This window comes from Hemicordylus capensis, chromosome 4 (genome assembly GCF_027244095.1).
Source record: "Hemicordylus capensis ecotype Gifberg chromosome 4, rHemCap1.1.pri, whole genome shotgun sequence".
In the NCBI taxonomy this organism is placed as follows: Eukaryota; Metazoa; Chordata; class Lepidosauria; order Squamata; family Cordylidae; genus Hemicordylus; species Hemicordylus capensis.
The window spans coordinates 140,211,987-140,238,382 of record NC_069660.1 but is presented as its reverse complement, the minus strand read 5'-3'; the positions used below and the strand labels follow the sequence as shown (position 1 = coordinate 140,238,382).

General features: G+C 42.3%; 1 protein-coding gene across 1 annotated transcript in view; it reads right to left on the bottom strand.

Annotated features, from left to right (window-relative positions):
* The window catches only part of ASPM (assembly factor for spindle microtubules), a 35,842-nt gene extending 11,214 nt beyond the window's left edge, over positions 1 to 24,628 (bottom strand). The window contains exons 1-17 of the mRNA XM_053242979.1: positions 24,186 to 24,628; positions 20,214 to 20,357; positions 17,059 to 18,343; positions 13,556 to 13,654; positions 12,327 to 12,473; positions 7,694 to 7,939; positions 7,456 to 7,523; positions 6,044 to 6,185; positions 5,825 to 5,955; positions 5,260 to 5,435; positions 5,028 to 5,173; positions 4,858 to 4,943; positions 3,764 to 3,979; positions 1,379 to 1,583; positions 1,132 to 1,277; positions 861 to 983; positions 629 to 763 (exon numbers count right to left, since the gene is read on the bottom strand). Coding sequence (XP_053098954.1) covers positions 629 to 763; positions 861 to 983; positions 1,132 to 1,277; positions 1,379 to 1,583; positions 3,764 to 3,979; positions 4,858 to 4,943; positions 5,028 to 5,173; positions 5,260 to 5,435; positions 5,825 to 5,955; positions 6,044 to 6,185; positions 7,456 to 7,523; positions 7,694 to 7,939; positions 12,327 to 12,473; positions 13,556 to 13,654; positions 17,059 to 18,343; positions 20,214 to 20,357; positions 24,186 to 24,506 — 3,816 coding nt within the window. The 5' untranslated portion in view covers positions 24,507 to 24,628. The remainder of the gene's footprint in view (positions 1 to 628; positions 764 to 860; positions 984 to 1,131; positions 1,278 to 1,378; positions 1,584 to 3,763; positions 3,980 to 4,857; positions 4,944 to 5,027; positions 5,174 to 5,259; positions 5,436 to 5,824; positions 5,956 to 6,043; positions 6,186 to 7,455; positions 7,524 to 7,693; positions 7,940 to 12,326; positions 12,474 to 13,555; positions 13,655 to 17,058; positions 18,344 to 20,213; positions 20,358 to 24,185) is intronic.
* Between the last annotated feature and the right edge of the window lie 1,768 nt (positions 24,629 to 26,396).

Genomic DNA, 26,396 nt, shown 5'->3' with positions numbered 1-26,396 from the left:
CAATCCTTTCTCTCTCCCTCGCAAAAGGAAGGGGCTCATCAACCCACACTACACTGCAACCACATGAGCAGGGTGGAAAATGCCAGGTGCACAGCACCATAAGGGCTTGTTCAACCTTCATAAAGGGGTGGTAATGGCAACAGCAGCAAGCCAGGGGCTGGGCCCAGTGCCGAGAGGACCAGTGGTGGTGGATGAGCAGGTCTTGACAGGCAGGGGATTTGGCAGGGAAATTCAGTGGAAACCCCCCCAAAGAGGAATCCTTGCACTTCAAGCAACTTGGCAGTAGTGGCCCCTAACTTCAAAAATAGTGAAAGTCACTGGCTTAGTTGAAGCAGCTGTTTGGTCAGACAGTACCGATTCCACTGTGCTTCTTATGAAAGCTGGGGGCTCCCATCATTGGGAGTGGGGTTGTCTGGAAGAGGAGGGCTGGATAGGTTCTGCAGGTTCTCCTGCAACAACTGGGCTGCTAGGGCCAGATTGTTCCTTGCTTATTCTAGAGTCCTGGATCACTGAAAGCCACAAATGAGGACAAAACATTCTAGTAATGGATCCCATATTCTCATTATGCTGAGTAGAAATGCCATAGCTCCTGGCAGTTGAGTGATTCTATATGAAAAGTTAATCATACCTGAATGACTACAGAAGCCACTTTTTCAGCTTCTTGCTTTGCCCTTTTTTTTAGTTTCTGAAGTTCTCTCTGAACCAAGTACCTTCTCCAGTGCTTCTGAATTATAACCGTTGCATCAGACTTCTGCTTGATGGTCTAACAAGAGAAAACATTTTTACAGCAACTTTATTTTCTTCCTGTAGTGTCAATTTCTGTTGACAATTGAGTGCATAATGCAAAGCAAATGAAATACCTGAGCAAGCTTTTTTTTCAATCTGTGTTCCCTCCATACAGACTGAATAAGTCGTGCTGCTCGAATTTCCTTACAAAGATCTAGAAGTCGTGAACACAAAAATGACACATAGGCGATAACTACCTGAAAGAGAGCAGAGCAAGCGGTCTATAAATGAAAAACGGTTTATAAATGACAAATCATCTGAAGACAATCTCATCTGACAAAAATATCTGAATAGACAAACTTATAAAGGAACAAGACGGTGAATTTATAGAACTTTGTTGATTACCTTCTCATCAGGGATTGTATTAGACATATCTAAATGGTGGATCATAGCTGGAATACCACCAAGATTAGAAACCGCAGCATTAATCAGCTGGAAGTTTTTCTTCTCATTGTCAAGGAGTTCTTTGTAGAGTACTGAAGTAGTTATTGCTTTATAAAAAGGAGACAACACAAGATTGAACATATTGAATAAGTTAAAATAGCAACTAATTGCCTTCCACTTGCCCTAAAGCACCATTTAATGAACTCACTTTGGTCAAAAGATCCATTCAGCAGATTTAGAGAGGCATCAGATTCAGAAGAGGAATTCAGTGCTAGTGTACCATTTTTGGTACATTCTACGGTTTGAGTAGTGTATTGGCTTATGGCTTCCAAAGGCACATAGCATGGATGATAGTGATGAATCAAACAACATAATACTCTTCCATCTGAGAATGATACTGTGAAGTTTTCTACCTAATTGAAAAAATAAAAGAAACTTATGCAAACTGCAGCAATGCCACGAAGAGCAGTTCTCATTCCCACTGGAATAGTTCTGGTCTTGAATTCCCTCCTGGTGGCTTTTTAAAGCAGATCTGGGGTGGGCAGGGTGGGGATCATCAACACAACAGCATTCAAAGTCTTAAAGTTGCCAGGATGTAGAGTCTGGATTTTCTACAGCCACATTTATTTATATTTGTCAAATTTGTACATTGCCCCGAACTTCTGTCTCTGGGCAGTTTAAAGCAACATAAAACAAATTAAAACAGAAATCAAAACCTTAAAACAATTTAAAATCACAAGTGTTTTTAAAAGCTTGGGTGAATACATGTGTCTTTAGCGACTTTTTAAAGTTATCAGTGATGGGGAGGCTCTTATTTTTTCAGCAGGGAGTGGATTCCATAATCTCTGGGCGGCAACAGGGAAGGCCGGATCCTGTAAAGCCAGCAGTCGAGCTGGTGGCAACTGCAGACAAACTTCTCCAGATGATCTCAATGGGCGATGGGGATCATAATGAAGAAGGTGTTCTTTTAAATACCCTGGGCCTAAGCTCCAGTATTAATCTTCTTTTTCTCCTTATCATCTAGGGACTATGGGAGCAACTACTGACAAGCGTTGCAATGACATGAGATATTCAAAAGAAAATGTTAGTAGAGTGTAAAAAATTTAAAAGCATTATGGGGGGGGGGAATCGGGTTAGGCTCTGCTTATATTTGATACAAACCCTGCAGATCAGAATTCTGCAAAGCTGCCACAAGAGTGCCAAAGGCAAATGAGCAAAAACATTGGAACAGCAGATTATCCATCTGCTCATTAGCATGTACCTACAAAATCTACCATTTCTAAAGGTTCTTTTAATCCAAAAACTGTTTACATACATGACTATGACACTAATAATGTTATCCCTGGGCTTTTGAAAACAACCTTTGAAAACATTAGTCAAGCCATTTCCTTAAATTACAGATTAACAAAAAGATGAGACCACAACTGTTCATCCCACACATCTCCTCTAAAATAAGTTGTTGGTAAGTGTGTTGGGGGTCAGACCTCCTCATCCCCTGGGCAGAGGATTGCTAAAGCTTCCGCTTTCACTTTATGAACAGACCCCAGTTCTGCATTATGCATTAACCTCGAACTGTGGTTTGTAAACTAATGTTAGAACAAGTCAGAATACCAAACTTTGGTTTAATATCCTGGCATGTTCTAAAACTAGTTAGTTAAACCACAGTTCTGAAATATGCAGAATTGTGGTTTATTCATAAAGCAAAGGCAGCAGCTTTCACTCTCCTTTGCACACCCGTGAGGAGGGGGCGTGTGTGAACCTAGGTTTCCCCTAGAACTCTTTTATGTTACATCCAAATTAGGTCTTAGGTATTACAAAAACCAAACTTACATGTTTTGGGTTCCATTCTTTATCAGGAAACCAGCATCCAAAGAGGCTCAAGTACCACACATGCTCTAAAAATCTTAGCCTCACTGATTACAACTGGCTTCTACCCATTAGTCAACCAGAGGCGTGAGGACAATGGAGAAAGGAGGGACTAGAATCCTTGGGCTGCTGGGGCCACCAAGGCACCCCCCCTTGCCCCCAGCTAGGAAACAAAGCACTCGCTGACCGGGAGACGCTCCCCAATCCTGCCAGCTAGGGCTCAATTCCATGGCTGGCGGTTTCTTTCCCTGCCTTGCTCCCAGAGACAGAGGAAGAAACTCCCCCACCACTCAGTGCTGAAATCAAGTGCTGACCGCGGAGGATTAGGAGAAAGAGCCTGAATGGACCCTCTTCCAGGTAGTGGGCATGCCCCCTGCATCATCAGACACAGGGAGGATGGCAGAAACGGGGCCACTCAAGACTCACTCCCTTTTCTGCCAGTCAGCACTGTGTTCCAGCTTGGAGCTCTTTCCTTCCCATGCCCCTGCATACGATGTCAATGCAGGGGGCATGGATGGAGTGTGTATGTGCTATGCATGTGTGTGCGCACACACACACCCCTTCCAGTAGTGAGGAGGCCACCGGCTGGACCTTGTCCTCCAGCAGCTTCCTATGGCCCTGCTTGGCTGACGCATCTACAGAATAAAGTTTGTACACTAGTCTATAAAGTAACAAAGCTAGTAAATTATGAAAGTTGTTCCTGGAGGAAGGGGGTGGAGTTATTTACCTTAATATTATAAAATGCACAGACAGCATTCACCCAGTCCATCAACAGCTTTACATTTTCACCGTAGTTTAAAGATGAGCAAAAGCTACCGCTGTCTTTTCTCACTTTGCTGTTAACGGGAGATTCTGAAGCGGACATCTTCGCTTTTGTGGCATGTCTGGTCTTTAAGAAGTTAATTTCCTCTTTTAGCTGATCTGTATCAAGGGAAATATCCACCTAATTGGAGAAAGAACAGTTTTTCTTCTACCATAGTGTAATTATATGTTGTTAAAATTCAATAAAATTGAGAAGATGAGTCTCAGAAATTACTAAAATGATGCTTCCTGATATTTAGCAATGTTAAAATCAGGTTACTTCAGCAAATCTGCTAGGCAAGTGACCAGAATCTAGCATTTCAGAACAAAGTTTAGAAGGCATCAAGTAATCTAGGATACTTTAGGACTTTTGGTTTTGTTACTGGGCTGCAGTGTTCCCTCTAAGGTGTGCGCACATGCACGCACGCTCACAAGTTTTTTTTTTAATGTCAGCTCAGTTAGTTTTAGATCCTGCTCAGGTTGAATCAGGAAGGCCCCACGCTGAATGCACGTGTGCGCACACTGCCTTGATACTGCCGCCCAGAACAAAACGAATTCCGCACACAGATGAAAAAAAAATTTGCTGGGCTATGAGAGAGACTTGGCAGCTGAGGGCAAAATTGCTTTTAATAGCATTAGTGAAAAACTGAGATTGTGGTAAGATGGAAAGACACCATATGTCGCAAAACACAGAAACTTTCTGGAAGCTTTCCTGGGGTAGAGTGTTAAATAGAAATGTTCAAAAATTTAAAGTTTGATTAGAGTTAGAACGAAGATGAAACTATTTTTTCTTTCAAAATTATTATTCAAACATTATTTACTTGTCAACCAGTAAGGGTCAAACAAGAACTCTTTGGATTTGTTTATACTTTCTTACCAGTTTTATACAGCATACCTTGAACTATGTGGCAGTCATTTAAAAAACTAAGCTTGAACTACACTGAGGTTTTGAAGATGCAAGTTTACAAGCCCTTGATGCCCTCACATCCTCATGTTACTGAAGATTTAACCCTGGCATACCTGAAAAGCAAACACCATTTTCCACAGCAATGCAAGGGTTTTCTCTCTATGCCGGTCGACGATATCTTTAGCTTCAATTGTTCCACCTATAAAACATTCAAACTAGTTAATGGATTAGCAGCATCCACACATTTGGGTTTTTTAATGATTCATCCTGGCACTTTTCTTACCGTTTTCATCTTTCAACTGAATCCCATGGTCTTCTAGTACTTGAAAGGCAATTTTCACATTATGCATCTTCTGGAGTCTGCTTATTGCAGGAACTCTTAACTTTTTTGAAAGGTTCAAGTTTCTTGACAGAAGTTCCACAGCTCTCCTGAAAATACAAATAGTCCCCATTAATTCATTCCTTCAAGTACAATCTTTATGTAATGTCCAGTTAAAAAAAATAAAATGACTTACACAAGACGAATGCCACACTGCAAATCTGTGGCTAGATTTGTTACAGCGAAGTCAAACTCATCAAGTGGAGTCTGCACATGATTAACTGGAAAGCCCAGAAAACCAAGATGGCGAGAAAGATCGCCTTCTCCACTTAGAAAGTCTCGGGAAAATGCCAGTAATATCTCTTTACTAGACTACAGAAAAAAACAAAATGCAACATGACATATGTTAAAGAAAGCAAAATGTTTTATTTTTTATACATGATCAAATGCTATTTTAAAACATCAAATAGACTGCTAGTTACCAATTATCTATCCTATAAAGATAAAACTGTATAGTCAAAACAGATTGTTATATGCTTCACAACAACTGCTTGCATAACTGGTATACAAAAATGAAGCGATTTCTGGTACTGAATAACCTGAGAACTTAAAAGTTCTCCCACCTAAAAGTAATCTCCCACCTGAAGAAAAATACTGCCTCCAGAAATAAACACAAAATTAATATTAAAAAGCTTTTGCCAGGGGCATCAAAATTTATTATATTACAAGCTAATCTAAAATACCCACGAGAATCAGAGTACCTTGAATTCTGCATTTTTGCAGAAGAGGCAAGGATCATGTTCAATAATTCTAGACAATTTGGCACGATCAAGAAAGCAAACCAGCAGCAGAAGTTTTTTCAGCGTAAATCTAGACAGTGCATCTTCATGACCTATGAGAATAAATAATATTAATTTTACGCAGAGATAAATTTTACAACTACAAATCAGTTTATAGAATAGCAAGGGGGGAAGTGTTACCTTCTTGATAAAGGTGAGGCACAGTTGGGTGCCTGTATTCTGCTGCAATATCTGGATTCCACAACAACCGATTGAGTATAAACATTGCCAAACCCATCACATCACTGTTACTCTCCAAGGCAATCAGTTCTCCATAGATGGCCTGGTTAAGGAATGAGGTAGAAGCCATTTAAATATAAATACCAAACCATCCCCTTTCAGTAATGCAGTTTGAATATTCAAATTCTATCAAAGCCAGTAGTAGAACAGTAAGTGTTCCCTTTAACAGAACCAACTTAGATGGTCAAAGCTCAGTTTCCCAATACAACACCAATCTTTTAAGACACGAGCAACAACTGAACATAATCTCCATGTGTAAACATTTTTGTCCCTAAAACAAGCCAATGCAAGAGGCTCAAGGTGGTGGGGAGGGACCAATTTTCTTCTTCCACTCTGTTCTCCCAGCTGTGAGTCCAAACAAGAGTTTTGTTTGCTACATCCAGCAATATGGGAGGGGTGAGCATCTCAACACTCCAATTCCGGTTCTCTGCATCTCAAAGCTTCTTGTTACTCATAGCTTCAAAATGCTTTTGCAGTCCATATTTTACACAATTTTGGTAGCACCTATGATAGACAACCCTTAGCAAGCAAACTAGATTCCCTTATTTCCTACTGCAGAATAGGAATAGAAGAACAGGATTTGTATTCAGTCAGTTTCAAGACAGAACAGTATGCACATTAAATCATTGCCTCTAGGCTTAACTTGAATAATTACAATCATATTATTTTTACTGAATGTAACTGTCATTCTGAAATTAACAACTGACAGTCAGAGTCTTATGAAATCACTATTTTTGGTCAATGACCGAAATAGATTCCATTCCAGTGTGGAAGAAGAGAAACAACCATATGACAGATGTCTGGAAAAGATTCAGTTCATGGTGCAAGGAATATAAAAAGAGATGTGCTTCTGTTCACTGGTCCATTCAAAACTATGAACCTGGATGAATCTTCAGACATGAAACCAGTGTTCCCTTTAACAGGGATTCCCAGATGTTGACGACTACAGCTCCCATAAACTCCAAGCAAAAGCCATTGCAGCTGGGGATTTTGGGAGTTGTAGTCAACATCTGGGAATCCCTGTTAGAGAGAACACTGCATGAAACTGAGATGTTCACCAAGACACAGGGCCTGTGTGGATGTAGCCACTGGCAGCACAAATACTAAGCTTCATGTTATGCACCAGCCTTTAGATTCAGAATATATCCTAATCCTGCATAACTACTACTACAAATAGCGCCATTCTCCGCAAGTTTCTACAAAAGAGTTCTTCTGTTCTGTGACAGACATAAAAGTAACCCCCCAGTCTCTCAGATGTTCATACAGTATATAGCCTGCAGTAAGCTTTCAACATTAGCACCACACACACTTACTTCCAGACCTATGCGCAGCCACAGTGGATTATAGCATAAGAGCCAGTTGAGGATTTTCTGTCGCTCTCCTGCAACAAATAAAGGAACATGAAAAGATGAAAACACTGCTGGAAATTGTCTTATCTTATGCAAAACACTTTGAAATCACTGTTTTGAAGTTGTGACCTATCCATACTTATTACACCCCATTCAAATTTTTCTACATACAATTAAAAATCTAGAACAATTATGTTCGCACCAATGTCCTTCCACAGATGTCTGTCCTTCCGAACTAGCAAGCGTCTTGCTTCAATTTCAGTCTCCAGCCTTTTTATTGCTTTGACCATCTCATCACAGGTAAACAAACGGCAAGCTGAGCGACGAAGTTTGTTCAATTTGCAGCGAGCTGTATATGCTCTTAAGGACACCTCTTCTTTTGTTGGTGCTTTGAGAACACTGAATTTGTGATGAGATTCTGTGCCCAAGATAAGGGATGCTGCATTGACTGATGGAGAGAAAAGGATTACATACATTAGATCTTGTATTGTTGCTCCCTACTTGAGTCATCTAGAGCAACCTGCTTTGCTGGTCCTTCTCCAGAGCACACATATAGTTGCTCAGTGTTTGATTCAGTGGGGAAGCTATGTTTATCTTTATTTATATCCCACACTTCCTTCAAGGAGCCCAGTCTACATGGTTATGCTTATCTCCACAACCACCCTGTAAGGTAGGTTAGACTGAAAGTTAAGTGACGGACCCAGAGTCATCCACTGAGTTTCATGGCCGGATGGGGATTTGAACTATGGCTGGATTATCCTGCTTCATGATGAAAGGTTAGATTAATCAGTCTATGATGTTTTGAGAATTGTTGCACATGTTTCTATCCCAACATTTTAAAGGTACTTTACATATCATTCAAATAATCTAGGACTATAGTAGCTCAACACAAGAGATATAACAGAAACAACATACTGTATTTAGAAGGAACCTAAGCCGTATTTACAATCAATCTTTATTTATACAGTCACAGACCAGCAAACAACCCCAATACAGATCGGACAGAAGAAAACAAATGTTTACATGTTATGTTGCGGCCAGCTTGTCTGGTGGCAACTTGGGGTCAAGGCTTTCTCAGTAGCTGCTCCTGCATTGTAGAACATGCTCCCTGTGGAGATAGGAGGACTGTGACCTTTAGAAGTGTTTAAGAGAACTGTAAAGGCTCATTTTATTAGCCTGGCTTTTAACCGGCTTTAATTTGACTGGATTACTGCAATGCGCTCTGTGTGGGTCTGCACTTCTGTGTTGTCCGGAAACTACAATTTGTACAGAATGCGGCAGCCAAGTTGGTATCTGGGTCATCTAGGAGAGACCATATTACTCCCATTTTGAAAGATCTACACTGGCTGCCAATAAGTTTCTGAGCAAAATACAAAGTGCTGATTATAACCTATAAAGCCCTAAATGACTTGGGCCCTGGGTATTTAACAGAATGTCTTTGTTATGAACCCCACCGCCCAGTGAGATCATCAGGAGAGGTCCGTCTGCAGCTGCCACCGGCTTGTTTGGGGGCTACTCAGGGATGGGCCTTCTCCACTGCTGCCCCAAAGCTTTGGAACACGCTCCCTGCTGAAACAAGAGCCTCCCCATCTCTGACAACTTTTTAAAAGTATTTAAAGATGCATCTATTCACCCAGGCTTTTAACTAAATATTGTTCTAATAGTTTTAACATTGTTTAAAATGTTTTAAAGTTTGAATTGTAGTGTTTTAACTTTTGCTGTTATCATTTACTTTGTTTTACAGGTGAAACTCGAAAAATTAGAATATTGTGCAAAAGTTCATTAATTTCAGTAATGCAAATTAAAAGGTGAAACTGATATATGAGATAGATGCATTACATGCAAAGCGAGATAAGTCAAGCCTTAATTTGTTATAATTGTGATGATCATGGCGTACAGCTCATGAGAACCCCAAATCCACAATCCCAGAAAATTAGAATATTACATGAAACCAATAAAACAAGGATTGTAAATAGAACAATATCGGACCTCTGAAAAGTATAAGCATGCATATGTATTCAGTACTTGGTTTGGTCCCCTTTTGCAGCAATTACTGCCTCAATGCGGCGTGGCATGGATGCTATCAGCCTGTGGCACTGCTGAGGTGTTATGGAAGACCAGGATGCTTCAATAGCAGCCTTCAGCTCTTCTGCATTGTTTGGTCTCATGTCTCTCATCCTTCTCTTGGCAATGCCCCATAGATTCTCTATGGGTTCAGGTCAGGCGAGTCTACTGGCCAATCAAGCACAGTAATCCCATGGTCATTGAACCAGGTTTTGGTACTTTTGGCAGTGTGGGCAGGTGCCAAGTCCTGCTGGAAAATGAAGTCAGCATCCCCATACAGCTCGTCTGCGGAAGGAAGCATGAACTGCTCCAAAATCTCCTGATAGACGGCTGCGTTGACCCTGGACTTAATGAAGCACAGTGGACCAACACCAGCAGATGACATGGCTCCCCAAATCAACACAGACTGTGGAAACTTCACACTGGGCTTCAAGCATCTTGCATTGTGTGCCTCTTCATTCTTCCTCCAGACTCTGGGTCCTTGGTTTCCAAATGAGATGCAAAAGTTGCTCTCATCAGAAAAGAGGACTTTGGACCACTGAGCAACAGACCAGTTCTTTTTTTCGTGAGCCCAGGTAAGACGCTTCTGACGTTGTTTGTTGTTCAGGAGCGGCTTGACAAGAGGAATACGACATTTGAAGCCCATGTCCAGGATCCGTCTGTGTGTGGTGGCTCTTGATGCACTAACTCCAGCCTCAGTCCACTCCTTGTGAAAGTCCCCAACACTTTTGAATGGCCTTTTCCTGACAATCCTCTCCAGGCTGCGGTCATCCCTGCTGCTTGTGCACCTTTTTCTTCCACACTTTTCCCTTCCACATAACTTTCTATTAATGTGCTTTGATACAGCACTTTGGGAACATCCAACTTCTTTTGCAATTACCTTTTGAGGCTTTCCCTCCTTATGGAGGGTGTCAATGATGGTTTTCTGCAAAACTGTCAAGTCAGCAGTCTTTCCCATGATTGTGATACCTAATGAACCAGACTGAGAGACCATTTAAAGGCTCAGGAACCCTTTGCAGGTGTTATGGATTGATTAGCTGATTGGAGTGGGACACCTGGAGCCTAGACTGTTGAACCTTTTCACAATATTCTAATTTTCTGGGATTGTGGATTTGGGGTTCTCATGAGCTGTACGCCATGATCATCACAATTATACCAAATTAAGGCTTGACTTATCTCGCTTTGCATGTAATGCGTCTATCTCATATATCAGTTTCACCTTTTAATTTGCATTACTGAAATTAATGAACTTTTGCACGATATTCTAATTTTTCGAGTTTCACCTGTAACTTGTGTTTTAGTTTTTCTTGTCATTTATTTTAATGAATGTTTTAACTGTTTCTGTTTGTTTTGTTGTAAAGCGCCCAGAGACGTGAGTTTTGGGTGATATAAAAATGTTAAAAACAACAAACAAACAGTATTTAAATGGCTTTTAAATTGTTTTGTATCTATAAAGTTTTAATCACTGTTGATTTTGGTTGTAAGCAACCTTTGGCCAAGTGGATTAGGCAGTATACAAATGAAATAAATATTTGATTCGATTCATGTACTATCTATGAAAAGTGTACATAGATATAGTTATTCAGACATTATGTTCAACAGTTCTATACTTCCTATCCACGCCCTCCATTTGAGGGGGCCTGTGGTAAACTATGCCTTGTTCAGCCCAAAGGCTCATTGAAGCTTCATATCAGAACTTCCCTCAGTTCTACAAGCCATTTTGACCTGGCTGTTAGTCAAGTTATCTTGATCTGTTTCCCAGTGTTCAGAACACCTCAATTGCTGTTAAAAGGCTAAGCATCTTGCAAATGGATGTTCCTATTGTCTAAGGACATTTCACAATTAGGGTACGACATTAACGCTTAATTCAGAGATCTGAGCAATTAAGTAAGTGTCATCCTGCTAAGATGTCTGCTCTGATATAAGAGGAAGATGTTTAACTAACACCTGGCTACACTTCTTTTCAGTGCTAGACAGCGAATTTGCAAACCTCTTTCCTATAAAACCTAAAACCAGCCTTTGTCTGTCTCTCTCTTCTTGTCCAGCTCCAGATGTTCCTGTTTTAGTTTGCACTTTTGCTGGACCCAGGGATGAGTCAATGCTGAATGGTTCCTAGGAGTGTGCAGAGATTGCCATGATGCAAGCTTTGGGTTTCTGAACTACAACTTAAGATCTAAGACCTACTGAGCTTTCTGTCTAAACACCAGGCAAGAAGAAAGTTACCTTGCCTGTACATTTTGGCCATTTTTACCATGTTTGCCTATAAACAGTCACTTTTTAAACTTATTTAAATCTGATTTTTCTTTACTTTAACCTTTGTGCTGGAAAAGTGCTCAGATCTGTCTCCCCATAATGCCTGCTCAGCCCATGATACTTTAAGAGGTTTTGAGATATATTTGATATAATTTTGAAGTCTCTTTCACAGGGGAGTATTGGCAGCTCTACCAACAGTTTTAACAAATGGTAAGGCCTGGAGGCCATAAGCGAGGGCAGAAAAGCTCTCCCCCCCCAACCCCGCACCACATAGCCTGTACTCAGAGACACTGTAAAATAAATGTACAGACATTCTCACAATAATATGTACAGATACCTGTATGCATATATAACACAATGGCTGAACAGGGCTCTATCTACAACTCTAACTCTTGGTTCAGTTTTCAGATAAATGAGCACTCTAATTGGCATTCTCTTGATTTTTAGTGGAAAGCTTACATAAACCTATACTAGACCACTGAAGTCTACAAGTGTATCCTTTCAAAGATGGGTTTTACCTTGCGAAGCTTCAGTCTTCACAGTAAAAGCATCAGGAGTAAGTACAAAATTTAGCCACCAAGTAAAACCTCGTTGCTGTTTCTCTTTCCAACGCTCATCATAAAACATGTTCTTGGCCACAAAAGGCATTGGATGCCTAGGAATAACTTTTTTAAAAAATGAAAAGCTACATTATTTTTTTTACCTGAAACAGAGACCACCAAATGACAGTTATTTAATTGTGCAAACACTGCTACACTGTTTTCAGAGTCACCAGGGCCACTTTCTACTGTACTTAAACTGTCATGCTTCTATATCCTAGCCCAGGGGTTCCCAACCTGTGGTCCACAGACCACTAGTGGTCCACAAGAGTACTTGCAGGTGGTTCATGGGGGGAGGGGAATAATGTAATAATAATATAAACTTGTATACCTCTTATACAATGTCACACAATTATTTGCAATATTATTAGCTTCAAACGTCCTTGTGCAATGTAACATACTAGATTATTAGAAACAGTGGTGTTTTTAAATACTACTCGGTTTGACTCCCGTCAACAAAAGCTGCGTTAAAAATGTTTGAAAGAGCTTGCTTACGTGGTGGTCTGCAAAAGCATTCAGCAACAATGTAGTGGCCCACATCAAGAAAAAGGCTGGGAACCAATGCCATCGCCCATTATATTCTCACCCATCTTGCTTTAGTTTAATGCACTCAAAAAAAAAAAAAAAAACCCACACCCAAAGCAATGGGAAGCATTTCCTGCACAAGTATGCAACGCTATTATCCATGGGGCGTAATAAGAAAATGGGCAAAACTGTGGCAAGCACAGCCTTATGCTACAATGTAGGTGGAGCTTTGTTAGAACTGAACAGGATCAGCAGGTTAACCACCTAGATTCGACCCACAAGCATAGGCACGGGAGCAGGGCTAAAATATTATCTGTAAGTGGGCAACGCACCTCATACTGAGATGTTTGAGAATTGATTCAGTATGAAATTAATATGAGATTTTGCATCTATGTGTAGAAGACAGATCAATTTTTTCACCCACACATTATTTCACCCTCACAAAATAACTCCTGTAATAAATAATTTTTCATGCACTGCATTTGCATTTTACTATATATCATGCCATTTCAAAAAAAAATTCCTTTGTCAGTCTTATTTTATGTAAATTCTAACAAAACTGACAGTATTTTAACTGGTAAGATGTTTCTTCTTTGGAGAATATGAAATGAATTTACTTTCACCTGCTTTTAAAGGCTTCACAAAGGTCAGATGAGATTGTGCAACAGGAACTATATGGTTATTTCTCCTTGGAGTAGTCTTCAATTTCTGAGTTAAGAAACCTGGAAATGGAACAAAAATCAACAGGTCAATGACCATAATAAAGATACTGGTCAATGACTATAATAAAAGATTTGATTTGAACAGGGATATTGTCCAGAACATAATGCAAGTGTAGCAAAAGACAAGGAAATCATGGAAGTCAGCCATAATTCATTGCAATCCTTGGTCATCCTCCATACAAGTAGTACACTGTTCCACTAGCATATAAACCTGCTTAGGCAGTCTTGTTTCCATGGCTCTCCTCAGCTGTGGGACACCATGTGTGCCTGTGGAAAAGCTCTTCAAATACTACAGAAGCTAAAGGTAGTTTGAATTTTACTTTCATTAATTATCATTCTGTTATATACACCACACTTCTCTCCTTAGGGGTCTACACATCTTAATTTGGCTAATTAGGCAAGGCATATAAAGAATAAAAGGTCAGTTTCAAAAAAAGAAAACTTCAGACAAATCATTAAATTCTAGGCTGCAATCTAGGCATAACACACACAACAACATGTAATCGGCCTAAAAGGGAGCCAACGTGTATTTAAGGGGGTAAGAAGAATGCCAAAAAGAACTCCTAGAGTAACTAAACATCAACCAGAGAGAAAATCAGAGCTACACATAAATCTGTGCCAGTTCAACACTTTTCACCTTTCTGCTGAAAATCCTATGGAAGAATATGTTAACCCACAATGCTTGCCTTAATCAGCTGCATTGATTACTAGCCTCGCAAATATCCAATTGCTGCTACTTTGGAAAGTTTTAGAACTGTACACTAGATAGATTTACACAAGAAGTTATTTAATTGCTGTCTCACATATAGCTTAGCTTCTTCCTTCTCAAGCACTTTTAACTTCCAACAACTCTTTGGGACAAAGGTTCCAGGAGTCTGCTGACAAGAGAAACTGCCAATCTACATGGCTCAGAAATGTAGATGTTTCCAAAAAAAAAAAAAACCAAAAAAAAAAAAAAAAAAACCAAAAAAGAAAAAAAAACCCACAACCCACAAGAATGGCACTTATACAACCCATACTTCTGAGGACAGGCTCAGAAATGCAGACTGTTTTTTAAAAACACAGGAATACAATGTTTCCTGATAACACTGACTGACACTACACAGGAGATGGCCCTCTTCTCCTCCAGTCTTCCTCTGGCAAACAAACAATTGTCATGTGCGAGAGGTTTTTTGGCACAAGCCACTGACACTTTGGAGATTCATGATGGATGTTTGCTATCTTGAAAGAAACAGATGTTGAGATCAAATGAGAATCCAGCTCTCCGGACAGGGCTTCAGCAATCTTTTGCCTAACAAGCAAACCTTGCTCACCTAAGAACTTGCTGTCTGAGCTATGATGGAACAAAGCAGAAGTTTTCTTCAGTTAGGCAAGAGACTGTCAGTGATTCCTGTTGCAGGATAAGGAAGCATGACTATCTTTGCCTAGACACATCTGGACTCCAGTCCAGGGTGGACTTCATTTAAATCATGGTTTTTTACTAGATTTAAATCATGGTTTTTTAAATACTCATTCTTGCTGGTATAATCTTAATATTTACAACCAGATGAAAAATCACACAAAATCACAGTTTTGAGAACTGCAAAACCAAGCATCTGCGATAATATCTTTTAGATAGAAAAATTACCCAAAATAATCTTACAGAAACCTCTGGAAGAGCATTACATTGTGAATGGATTAATGGAATTCATTTACCAAAAAATTTAAACATTGCATATATACAGCCTCATGCTACATAATTAAAAACTAATCCTTATTTCATGATGAATCACCTTTGGACTATAATGTACCTTAAATAGAAAACTATCTTTAGATAGATTTTCTCCCAAAAAAGCATTTTATTTAAAAAATCCAATTTAAACTTTTTTTTAAATCCAATTTTTTAATTTTTTATTTTTAAATCATTGATTTTTATCCACCCTGCTCCAGTCTAAGAACATGCCTGCTTGAAGTTATCTGCAACGCTCACCAGCAATGAACCCAAGCTACACTCACATCCATTTGGCCATGTCTAGATCCAGTAATATGACTGCCGGAGAAGATTCAGCCTTTGCTTCCCCCCCCCCCGCCCCCGCCACTAAACCTTGGCGCTCTGTCATCCCCCTTCCAAATTCCCTCCCTTCTCCTTTCCAGTCTATCTCGTTAGAGTAATTACCCAGATCACATACACACAACATATATGATAGTAGGGAATTTTTACACTACACTACAACTAGAAATAGGATTGATTTGTTTTTATTTACTTGATTGGCATTCATGCCTCTGTGACCAATTTGCCTTAATAAAGCTCACTGAACTTTATGAGAGGATTGTGTCTTCTTTCTACCTCCGAATCCAGATCATACATAGCTGCCACAAAAAGAATGAAGCCAATGTTTGGCTAGACTGAACAAGCTTCATTCTCACTATTAGCACCAGACCATATACAGAGTGCAAATCAGGCTTGGCTCACAACAAATCTGGTCTGAGAAATCCGAGTCGAATTCAAATCGATTCAACCTGTTTTAGCGTCTTTTAAAAACCAATGAGGGGGCCTGAACAGTTTTTTAAAAGGTGCCAAACCGCTCTCAAATCAAATTCCAAAAATTCAATTCAAATTTGAATCCAGTTGCCCTTTTCAGGGGTGATTCAAATCATCACTCAAATCACCCCAATTTCAAATCAAATCAATTTGCACATCCCACCAAAGAAAGCCACATGGCTCTGTGGTCGCCCAGAGTCGACACAGACTCAACAGCACAACTTTACAACTATTTAGAGAGGACGCTGCCAGCAACAGGAAGGTAAGTTTCCCTCTCCCACCCATCTTTAGAGGATCCCCCTTTGCTTGTAAAGGAGAATCCTCAGCTGATTCCCCTTTACAAGCATTGACCCAAACCAGTCCACGAACAGATTCGGCCAGAACCGGACCGGGTCAGTTCAAATTTGGTTGGAATTTAAACCAAACCAGTCATACCAGTTCCATGCACATACCTACATATATATGTCTAGTGTCCGGCACAGAGATCCCTGCTTCTCAAAAGTTCTCTGCAATTCAGAGCACCTATAGAGAAACTTTGTGCTGGGCATTCAGAAAAGAGGTACAACTCCTGCCTCCATTCTATACATTTTACCCGAGCACCCTGCTCTTCATGTTGTGCAAGAGAGAGAGGGGTCTTACTTTGACGTGGTTAATTGCACTTATCAAACTGACAAATGTTCCTATTAGAAAGATGCCGAATGAAAACCATATACTTGGAGGTTAAGCACATATTAAATGAAAATAGCATTTTAATGAAAATTTTATAGACACACTGCTTCAACAAAAGCTACACACTTTAGGCATGGCATACCAATTCCTATGCAATGGCAAGTATTTTCTTTAATATGCCAAATATAAACAGAAAAAGAAAAAAATCAGTTACCGGGTCTCTTTTTCTGACTTTGCTTCTTTCTGTTTGCAGATTTGGAAATCGATGCTTTCAGAGGATCCGGTTGTTCATTTTCTACACAGGACATCAGGATTTTTTTTGTTTCCAACTTATCCACGTACTCATCACTTTCATTATGAACATCCTCTAAATAATCTCCATTTTTTCTTTTGCGACTCCGTGAACTTGATCCCGAAGAAGCACACACATTTTTTGCTTTGTGATAATTAGCCTCACCTGGGAAGGATTCTATAACTGGAAGATTTGGCAACATTTCCACTTTTCTATTGTCAGGATCATCATCCACACATTGCTGAATTGCATTAGAAAGACATTTTCTAGATCTTGATTTTACTTTCTCTGTTCCCTTTCCTTTAACTGGATCTGGCTTACATTTGATAACAGTACTGGAGAGCACAGGGCGTTTCTTGGGCCGTTCTGTTTGGAAGCAGCAAGTCCGTTTATCTGTGGCAGCAGGAAACCTGACATTTTGTTCCAATTCCTTGCACTGAAACGTTGCAAGCTCCCTGCCATGCATGCAACTGAGAACTTGCTTGGGAAGCTGTGGTTTCACAGAAAAAGTCACAAGTTGCTGTGATTCCTTCCATTTTGGAAAAGCAGTCTTTGAAGCAGAAGATTCCACATCTGAAGAGGACACAAATTTATGTATTTGTGAACTTGGCTGAACAGCTATTTGATTCTCTTTTAAGAACTGGTCAGGTGAAAGAATTTGCATTGTTTGGGCTGTAACAGGTTCCTCAATAAGTTCATAGCTGTTATTTACAAAAGCATCAGGGCTTAAGATTTTCCTATGATTTGAAGGAATGTGCATTATTTGTATTGGAGTGCAAACTGAATTTGAACTCCTTGTTTCCTCTGAGCCAGTTTTTTGAACTGCACTTTTCAACTGTGGTTCCATAAGATAATCACACAACTGCACAGAAGTATGAGATTCTTTTATATCCTGTAACACCTCACACACAGCCGTATCACAAACTAAATATGTCGCTGATCCTCTTACTGAGAAAGGGGTGCAAGTGACATTTGGGTTTTCTTGAAGAATGGGGCTAATAGGAGACAGAGGAAACTTGTTTTCTAAGATGATCTGGGAATCCCCACTTGCTTCTAAGTTTTCACAGGACTGGAGAGGATTTCTAGCTCCATCTGGTTTTTCAGAAATCCGAGAAGTTGCATTAACGTATTTAATGTTTGGCAGTCTTTTCTTACATCGTGATGGTTGTGCAGGGGTTCTCTTTTTAATAGTATCCCAAAGACTCCTCTGAAAATGACCCGAAAGCAGCTATTAATAAGCATATATTAACAGCCCTAAACAGCAGTGTGCCTTCTCTGTCTTAATTCATGGATTGCATCATCACTATTTTATTCACACTGGATAGTTTCAGTTTCAGTGAATAGAGAGCATTCGGCAAGGCAGACTAGTTAAAATAAAAGAAGTCATGCCAAGGAGTTGGCAGAGGGACACGGAGTAGGAGCTATGGGTCTTTCCAACATCTGTGTTGCTCACAGAACTATTACCTATAGAAATTCTGAGTAAATGGCATACAAAATCTTAGTTCCTGCTGCTTTAGCATATATCACCTGAAGAAGACACCCTACCAGTGACTGAACATGTGAATCTGCTTTATACCTGTTGGAAGTGAAGGACTCTGCGCTGCTTCATGCCTCAATGACAGAGGGGGGCAGATGGTTAGAGGAGTCAAGACATTGGTCATCCCTTCTCTCTACTGCTCTGACACTATCCCTTCAATATGTAGATTGCTACTCTCAGGGATTTCCTTCCTCTTTCTCCCTCTCTTCCTTCTTCTTCTCCCTATCACACACACTCGCCTCTCTCTCTGCACCATGTGTGCAGAGATGCAGCCAGCATCACTCTGCATCCACCTAGCCAGCTAGATTAGAGACTATCTCTCCACTTTCCTATCTAGAATGGAGTTCTCCAATAAAGACTCCTTATATCTGGCTCCAAGTTTCTTTTGCTCTTAGCATACACACATGCCTGGGCAAACTCCACTGTGTTTTGCCTCTGTGCACTCTGTTGTAATAAAAGGGTATCCCTTACCAGAGAGATATTCTCAACAATACCAACTGAGAGCACTGAATCATCTACGCCGAATGACAGCAGCTCTCTGGGTTTCAGACAGAGGTCTTCCTCACCCCCTACCTGGAGATGCCATGCAAAAGATGTGCTCTACCACTGAATCCCAGCCCCTCCCCTAGTTTATGGAAAGGAGCTTTACAGACCAATACAGGTATTTTATACAGCAGGAGCCTCCTTCAGACATAATGTTGTACCTGCATCACTTGTCTGTACTCATGTGTGTGCATGTACACAACTGTATTTGTGTTCATTTAAAAAAATGAACCTGGGTACAGGTCAACATAACATGTACAGGCAAACCTCATTATCCGAGGTCGGGGAATAGGCACCTGACCTTGGCATATGTGAGCAAAAGGGGGAATCCCCCCACCCCCGGGAGGAACTTGCATATCTGTGGGTTGGGGTGGCCGAGGTACCTTTTTAAACTGCTGCTGTGCTGAGGGGATGGCTGCAGAGGAGGATGCAGCATTTCTGATGGCAGCAGAGGGGACTCCTCCCCCCTCCCAAATGGCCATGCAGGCTGGTCTTCACCCTATTTCAGGCCTCTCTGAGCATGTGGGAGGGAAGGGGAAGGGAGAAGGAGTCCTCACTGCTGCCTCCATTGTTCCGGGGACGGCAAAGACAGCAGCAGGAACTCCCTTCTCCTTCTGTCCTCCCTCCCAAATGACCGTCTGGGCCCCTTTCCAGGCAGGCTGCTGTCATCCCAAATGCTGTGGCCACTTCCACAGCCATCCCCACCGCACAGCAGTGGTTTAAAAAGATGCCGCCATCTCTGCCGGGAACCTAACCCCCCATTCCCCCAACATTCGCAGATTCTGTATCCACGGTTGTAGAGCGGAAAGCAACCCTGGAGAATATAGAGGTTTCCCTGTACTTGTATACAGATCTACACCTGTGAACACAGTGCACAGATTGTACTAGGGACCATAATGTGTGAATGGGCTAAAATTAACACTTCATAAGTCTGCCTTGTGTAAGAAGTTTAAAAAATAATAATCGAGTTTTGCAAAGGGGAAAAAAACTTGTTTACCTTTTTCTTCATAGGTTGCTCAGCAGTGCCCAGCAAAATTGCTTGAAGCTTAACAATGTCATTTACAACAAAGGTTATGAGTTCTCGTACTCTGCCACTTTCCAGAGGTGTCCACGTGATTGAAATGGATATTCTCTCTCTAGACTAAAAAGGGAGAGCATGAAACATCAGACAGAATCGTTGCATGACAAAACATCTGCAGAAGAACATGTCAGTTTACAGTTGCAGCATAAACCCATCTCTCTGCATTTTTTTGTATACTACAATTGCTGTTTTAAAAAAAATATATATTTAAGTCAGATGCTGTCCCCAGCAAAGAACGTGCAAGGACAAGAGCATACCTTTTTTGCTCCAGTGCAACATTGCGCTTGCAGAGCTATGGTACAAAGCTTACAAGACGTCAGATGAGGGGTGGTACAGAAAGGATACAAGACATTCTAAGAACTGGGAGTTTTCGATACCTCTCCAGAGCAGCAGCAGCAGCAACATGAACACCTAGTGGACTGCAAAGAGGGCTCTGAACATCTACCCCACGGGGCCTCCTGTTGTCACACAGACTTTTGATGGAAGCAGAGCCAAGAGCCATGGCACTTGTTCAGCAGTCAACAGCAACTAGTATTCCAAAACTAGATAGCTCAAAGAAGCAGGCAATATCATCTCATGATAAAGCAAACCGCTATTATTGAGAACCAAAGCACAACAAAATATTGTAAAACACGGCAATGTTAGTCAACCTATCCACCAGGGGCGTAACGAGGCTGGAGTGGGCCCAGAGACAAAATTTTAAAATGGGCCCTTCGCTGATACACACACACTCACTTCACATGTGACTGGGGGGCCCCTCGAGGCATGGGGGCCCCCAGGCAGCCGCCTCCCCTTGGCTGAGCTCCAAAATAATTAAATGTCAGTGAAAATGCCACACTATATAATGCATAGCGATAGAATGACAAACAGTAACTCTCATGGACATTGCGGGATGGAGGGGAGCCCTCTCCAACTGAGCCAATAGTCCCAGCAAACAGCGTGGGAGTGCAGCACGACAGGGTGAAGGTGAACAGCATATTCCCCCGCCACAAGCTGTTGTCTCTCCCGCCCCGCTCTGCTCGCATGAAGCTCCTTCCTCCACTCCAAGCTCAGCCGGTCAGGGACCAGAGGGAAGGGTTCCACGGGCCAGATCCAGCGTGCAGGCCAGGGGTTTGACACGCTCGGCCTAGGGTTTGTTTGTTTTTTTAAAAAATGCTTTTCTTTGGGGTGGGGCTGAAGCTTTCTTAAAACCTTTATCATCAAATCCAGTTTACTAGCAATATTTTGGTGGATTTTTTTTTAGCAGTCCCTCTCCATACATAGCCACAGCGGGGAAATGATTTGACTAGCAAGCCAAAGGTTGCTGGTTTGAATCGCCACTGGTATGTTTCCCAGACTATGGGAAACACCTATAGCAGGCAGCAGCAATATAGGAAGATGTTGAAAGGCATCATCTCATACTAGGCTTGTGCCCGAAACGTTTCGGAGGCCATTATAAAGGTCTCCAAAACATTTCCGCACTTCGGCACCGGCGGGGGTAGTTCTTTAAGGGCGGGGGAGGGTGCACTCACCCCTCCCGCCGCATTTCCCCCGCCGGCACTCCGTTATTTTTAAGCCCCTTGGGGCGGCAGCATTCCTCCCTTCCTATTTCCTCCTATTGCCTTTATCGGCCGTAAGTGGCAAGCGTGTGTGCGTGCTTGCTACTTCCGGCCAATGAAGACAATGGGGCAGCAGGGAGGAACGCTGCCATGGAGCGCTGGGGGGGGAATGCGGTGGGAGGGGTGTGTGCACTCTCCCCCGCCCTTAAAGAACTACCCCCGCCGGTGCCGAAGCAACTTTGGGCACATCCATATCTCATACTGTGCGGGAGGAGGCAATGGTAAACCCCCTCCAGTATTCTACCAAAGACAACCACAGGACTCTGTGGTTGCCAGGAGTCGACACCGACTCGGCGGCGGCACACTTTACCTACACACACACACACCAATTTCAGAGTTGGATTTGGCTCACATTCCTCATTTGAATCTTGGGATGCCCAACTCCCTTTTCTACATATTTTATCATTCGCAACAGGGTTTGCCAACCAAAGCAGTATCCTACTAACAATATTTCTATAGGCTATTTCTGAGTGGGACTTGCCTCACATTCCTCATCTGTGTTCATTTTCACATTTTTGGTGATGTTGTATCAATGCTGGTTTATAACTGCAGTAAATTTGTTTAATTCTATCTGATATTAGTCCTGTTTAGAGTAGATCCAATGTAATAATAGTACTTTTACAATTCACTCCTATGCAAGTCTACTCAGAAGTCCCATTGAGTTCAATGGGACTTAATCTTAGGTAAATGGGTACAGGATTGCAGCCTTAGTCATGGCTTATTTAAGTCCAGTTATTTCAGTGGGTCTACTCTAAGCAGGATTAGTGTTAAACACAATCTGTTGTGTTTTGATTTCTATTTAAATACTTTGTGTATGCATATTTTGCACTCCAACCCCTGGAAATGATCCTGTGGATGCCTATACTCCCAAGCCTCCCTCAGCAGAGCACACATCTATGTAGACACTAGGAACAGGGAAACAAGCAAAAGGTACTTCTCTTCCCCCCAATCTAGGTTGGTTAGCTTTTTTTCCCACTATAACAAATGATTTGAGTCTAGAGAGGTTCCACCTCCATGCTTTACAAACCGCTTTAACAAAATACTCACTTGTGTTCTCTTTGTGACACCCTAACCCATGAAAACAGACACATGTGCAACTCTGTTTTAGGACAAGGCACTGGGATGGATCATTTCCAGCTTGCAGTTCCAATATGATGTACACTAGATTACACCCTTGTATTACAGATAAACTAATTTCATCATAGAAACAGCCTTGTTGGATCAGAGCATCCCAACTAGCCCAGTGTTCCATTGTAAACAGTGGCTGCTGGGAGGCGCCTCTTGGAAACTCACAAGCAAGGCATGATACATGAAAGCTCCACTGTGGCTGCATTTCTACACAGATTTGGTAAATAATGAGCCCTATTGAAATCAGTGGAATTTACTTTTAAGTGTGTTAGAGCTGCACTTTAAGGGCCAAACTACACATTCAATTTACTGATTAGAGCACATATGCTTTGTGCATCCACACCCCCATGAAAGCAGAAGGGGCAATCCAGATCATGAACCACAGTATGCGGAGAAGGGATAACCCTTAATCACCTTTGCCATTTGTCCCAAAAAGTTCCCATTGACACCATAGCCCTGATCCAATTACCCCTTCCCACCACACACACACATTACCACGGCCAATAGCTGCTCATAGACCTATCTTTTCATGAAAATCCTGGTACTATTTTTTTTACTGTGGTTTCATTTATTTATTTAAAGGTACTGTAAGGCATCTTGAGTAAGGTTCACTCTGCACAGAGAAGACACAAAATATTAGCTACAAGTTTGTACACACATACAGAATTGATGCACTCAGTCATAGCAATTGCGTGTATCACTATCTGAGTGCTTTCTCTTTGCAGAGTGGGCCAGTACAAGAGTAAACAGCTTCCCTTAACCATGCCTGTTCTGGACTGAGAATGTCCTCTGTGCATCCCTCAGTCTATATAAAATAGAAGATCCACAGAATAGCAGACAAGGGTGAGTCCTCAAAACATATACGCAGGTTATTAGAGGAGAATCCAGTAGCTATCGGTTATGAGTTTAGGGTTAGCCCACAATATCTATGGACAGTTGAAGAAGACTGAGTAGTGGAGAAAGAACAAATGTTTGTCAAGGCACCATCATAGCCAATTCCCTTTTCTGCTTGGGATGGACAAGGCTCCCAGAACAGAATCGGCCCGATCCGCTCTCAATTCATGGCTGGCCGGCTGCCAGCAGACCTCCAAGTCCAAGAATATGTCCCCACTCCCTTCTCTTTTCGAAAGCCCCCCCTAAGACAGTGGCCCCATAAGAGCACCTGGAGAAGGAGGCAAGGGCGCTGCTGCTGCTGCTGCACGGCGAAGCCTTTCGAGGCCGGCGGAGGGCGGCACACGGCCACACGGACAGGCTCCGCATTGGGGTTCTCCAGAGCCAGGTGACGAGTACGCGAGGTGCCGACGCGGACGGCGCCGAAGGAGAGGAAGGGAGGCCGGGAGAAGTGGCTGAGAGTCAGCACGGTGGGGCTATCCTCGCCGGCGGCATCTTCCTCCGGGCGTCTTCCATCAGCCCAGCGCCGCCGTCCGGCTGGACTCCGATCCCAGAGACCCGGCGATTCCGCATACTGGCTTCCGACGGCCATGGTCGCCTGCGTGGGGGGGAAGCTCTATCGGCAGCGCCCGCTCTGCCTCACTCGGGGTCTGCCTCACCCCGCAGTCAGCCAAGCCCCACCAGACACGCAACCCGCCCCACTCCCGTTCAAACTCAGCGTGGCCTCCAATCACAAGAGCATCTCGAGGTGATTGGCCAATCTCCGTGTAGGGCGAGACTAGAGTCTTCCAGTCGCCACGAGCCGACGGAACAATCGAGCCAATCGCTTAACTCTCTCTTGTATAATCCCGCCCTCCGACTCCTTCCACGCCACAGAGCTTTCACGTCCTCCACCAATGGCAAGCGGTGGTTTATATTTAAACAGGGATGCGGTGGAGGATGAATTGCCCCTAGATGACGGCTGCAACTCTGAGCGCCTGGGAAGCAGCAGAATTTGCTCCCGATTACAAAGCCACAACAACCCCTTTTAGCAAAGCCTTGTGGTGGGTGACGAAGCTCGCTACACAGCACGAGAACGGCTCACTAGGTTCAGGTTACGAATCCTGCAAGGTGCGGTGTGTGTGGCTGCACGAGGCACGAGAATTCGTAAGGGCGCAGGCAGGCTCCCGAGATGTAGTGGGAGAGGAGAACTGAAGTAGCTACTAGACATCCGCGGGGCCGCGCGAGCTCATCTAGCCGCTCTGTCGTTCCTCAACTCTGCTGCTTTATTGGTTCTAAACAGCGCCTAACTCAAGGCTACAGCTGAATGTGTATTATAGATGGTAGTTCGAGACAGAGAGCAACAGCTCTCTTCCTTCCGCAACTTTATGCGTCAATTTGAAACAAGCCCGGGGGCTGGACCCTGCTATGGGATGTATAGAACCACAGTAACCATTCCATCGAGTCGATATGTAGAGCTTATACTACATTTCATTCATTCACACATACATATATTTATATCCCTCGTTTCCTCCAGGGAGTCAGCTTCTAATGGTGCTTTGGTTACTTTTATTCCAGTCCTGGAGTAGAGGTGGGGCTAACAAACAAGAAGTGCTGATGGCAGACGGCACTCGCCTCTCTGAAAATATCATCTCTCTCATTAACCCGTTAATATTCCTGATTCAACTCCACTGCCTAATCTTTGCATACCGCAACTCTCTCCTCTGGATTCTACAGAGTCCAGAGTGATGTACCGCTTTAGGTTTATCCTCACAACGCTGAAAAGTTAGGCAGGGACAAGCCACCATTGGGCAAACAGGCTGCCACCCCCACGGCCTGTGCCTCCAGACACACACCCCGTGCCTGACATCAAATGGGGCATGGCTAGCAGCCCCCCCCACACACGTGTCTGATGTCAGATGTGGGGGGCGGGGGCAGTGGGCGGGTGAATGTGCCGCGCCACCAGCCTCCCTCTGCGCTTGAGGTTAGGCTACGGGATAGGTGACTGGTCCAGTCACCCAGCAAGTTTCATGGTTGGATGGGGATTTGAAGAACTGTGGTTCAACACTCCTAACCACTATACCTAATATGCTTAACTTTACACTTCCTTTTGTACTGTCTGTATCAGCTTGTAAGTATAACTAAATTGTAAGCCATCTGTTTTGGCAGACAGGCAGTATTTTATTTTTTAATTGTTAAATTTGTATACCGCCTTTCATTAAAACAATCTCAGTATAAGACATACAGCAAATGTTTAACTTTTTAAAAGAGAATCAGCAAGATCAGTTCTGAAGCACTTGTCACACATTGGGGATTATTCTATTTCCAGGTGATTAACTCTTAAAGTTAATTTATTTAATCAGGTAATATATTAATCTGCATCTGAAAAATAGTTTTGAAGGGGGAAAAGCACACTGTTTTTAGACGACGCAAGGCTGGTTTTCAGTAGGGAGCTCTTTATAAGCGATATTCTCTCCTGTGAGAAATGGCAATGCTGTTTTAA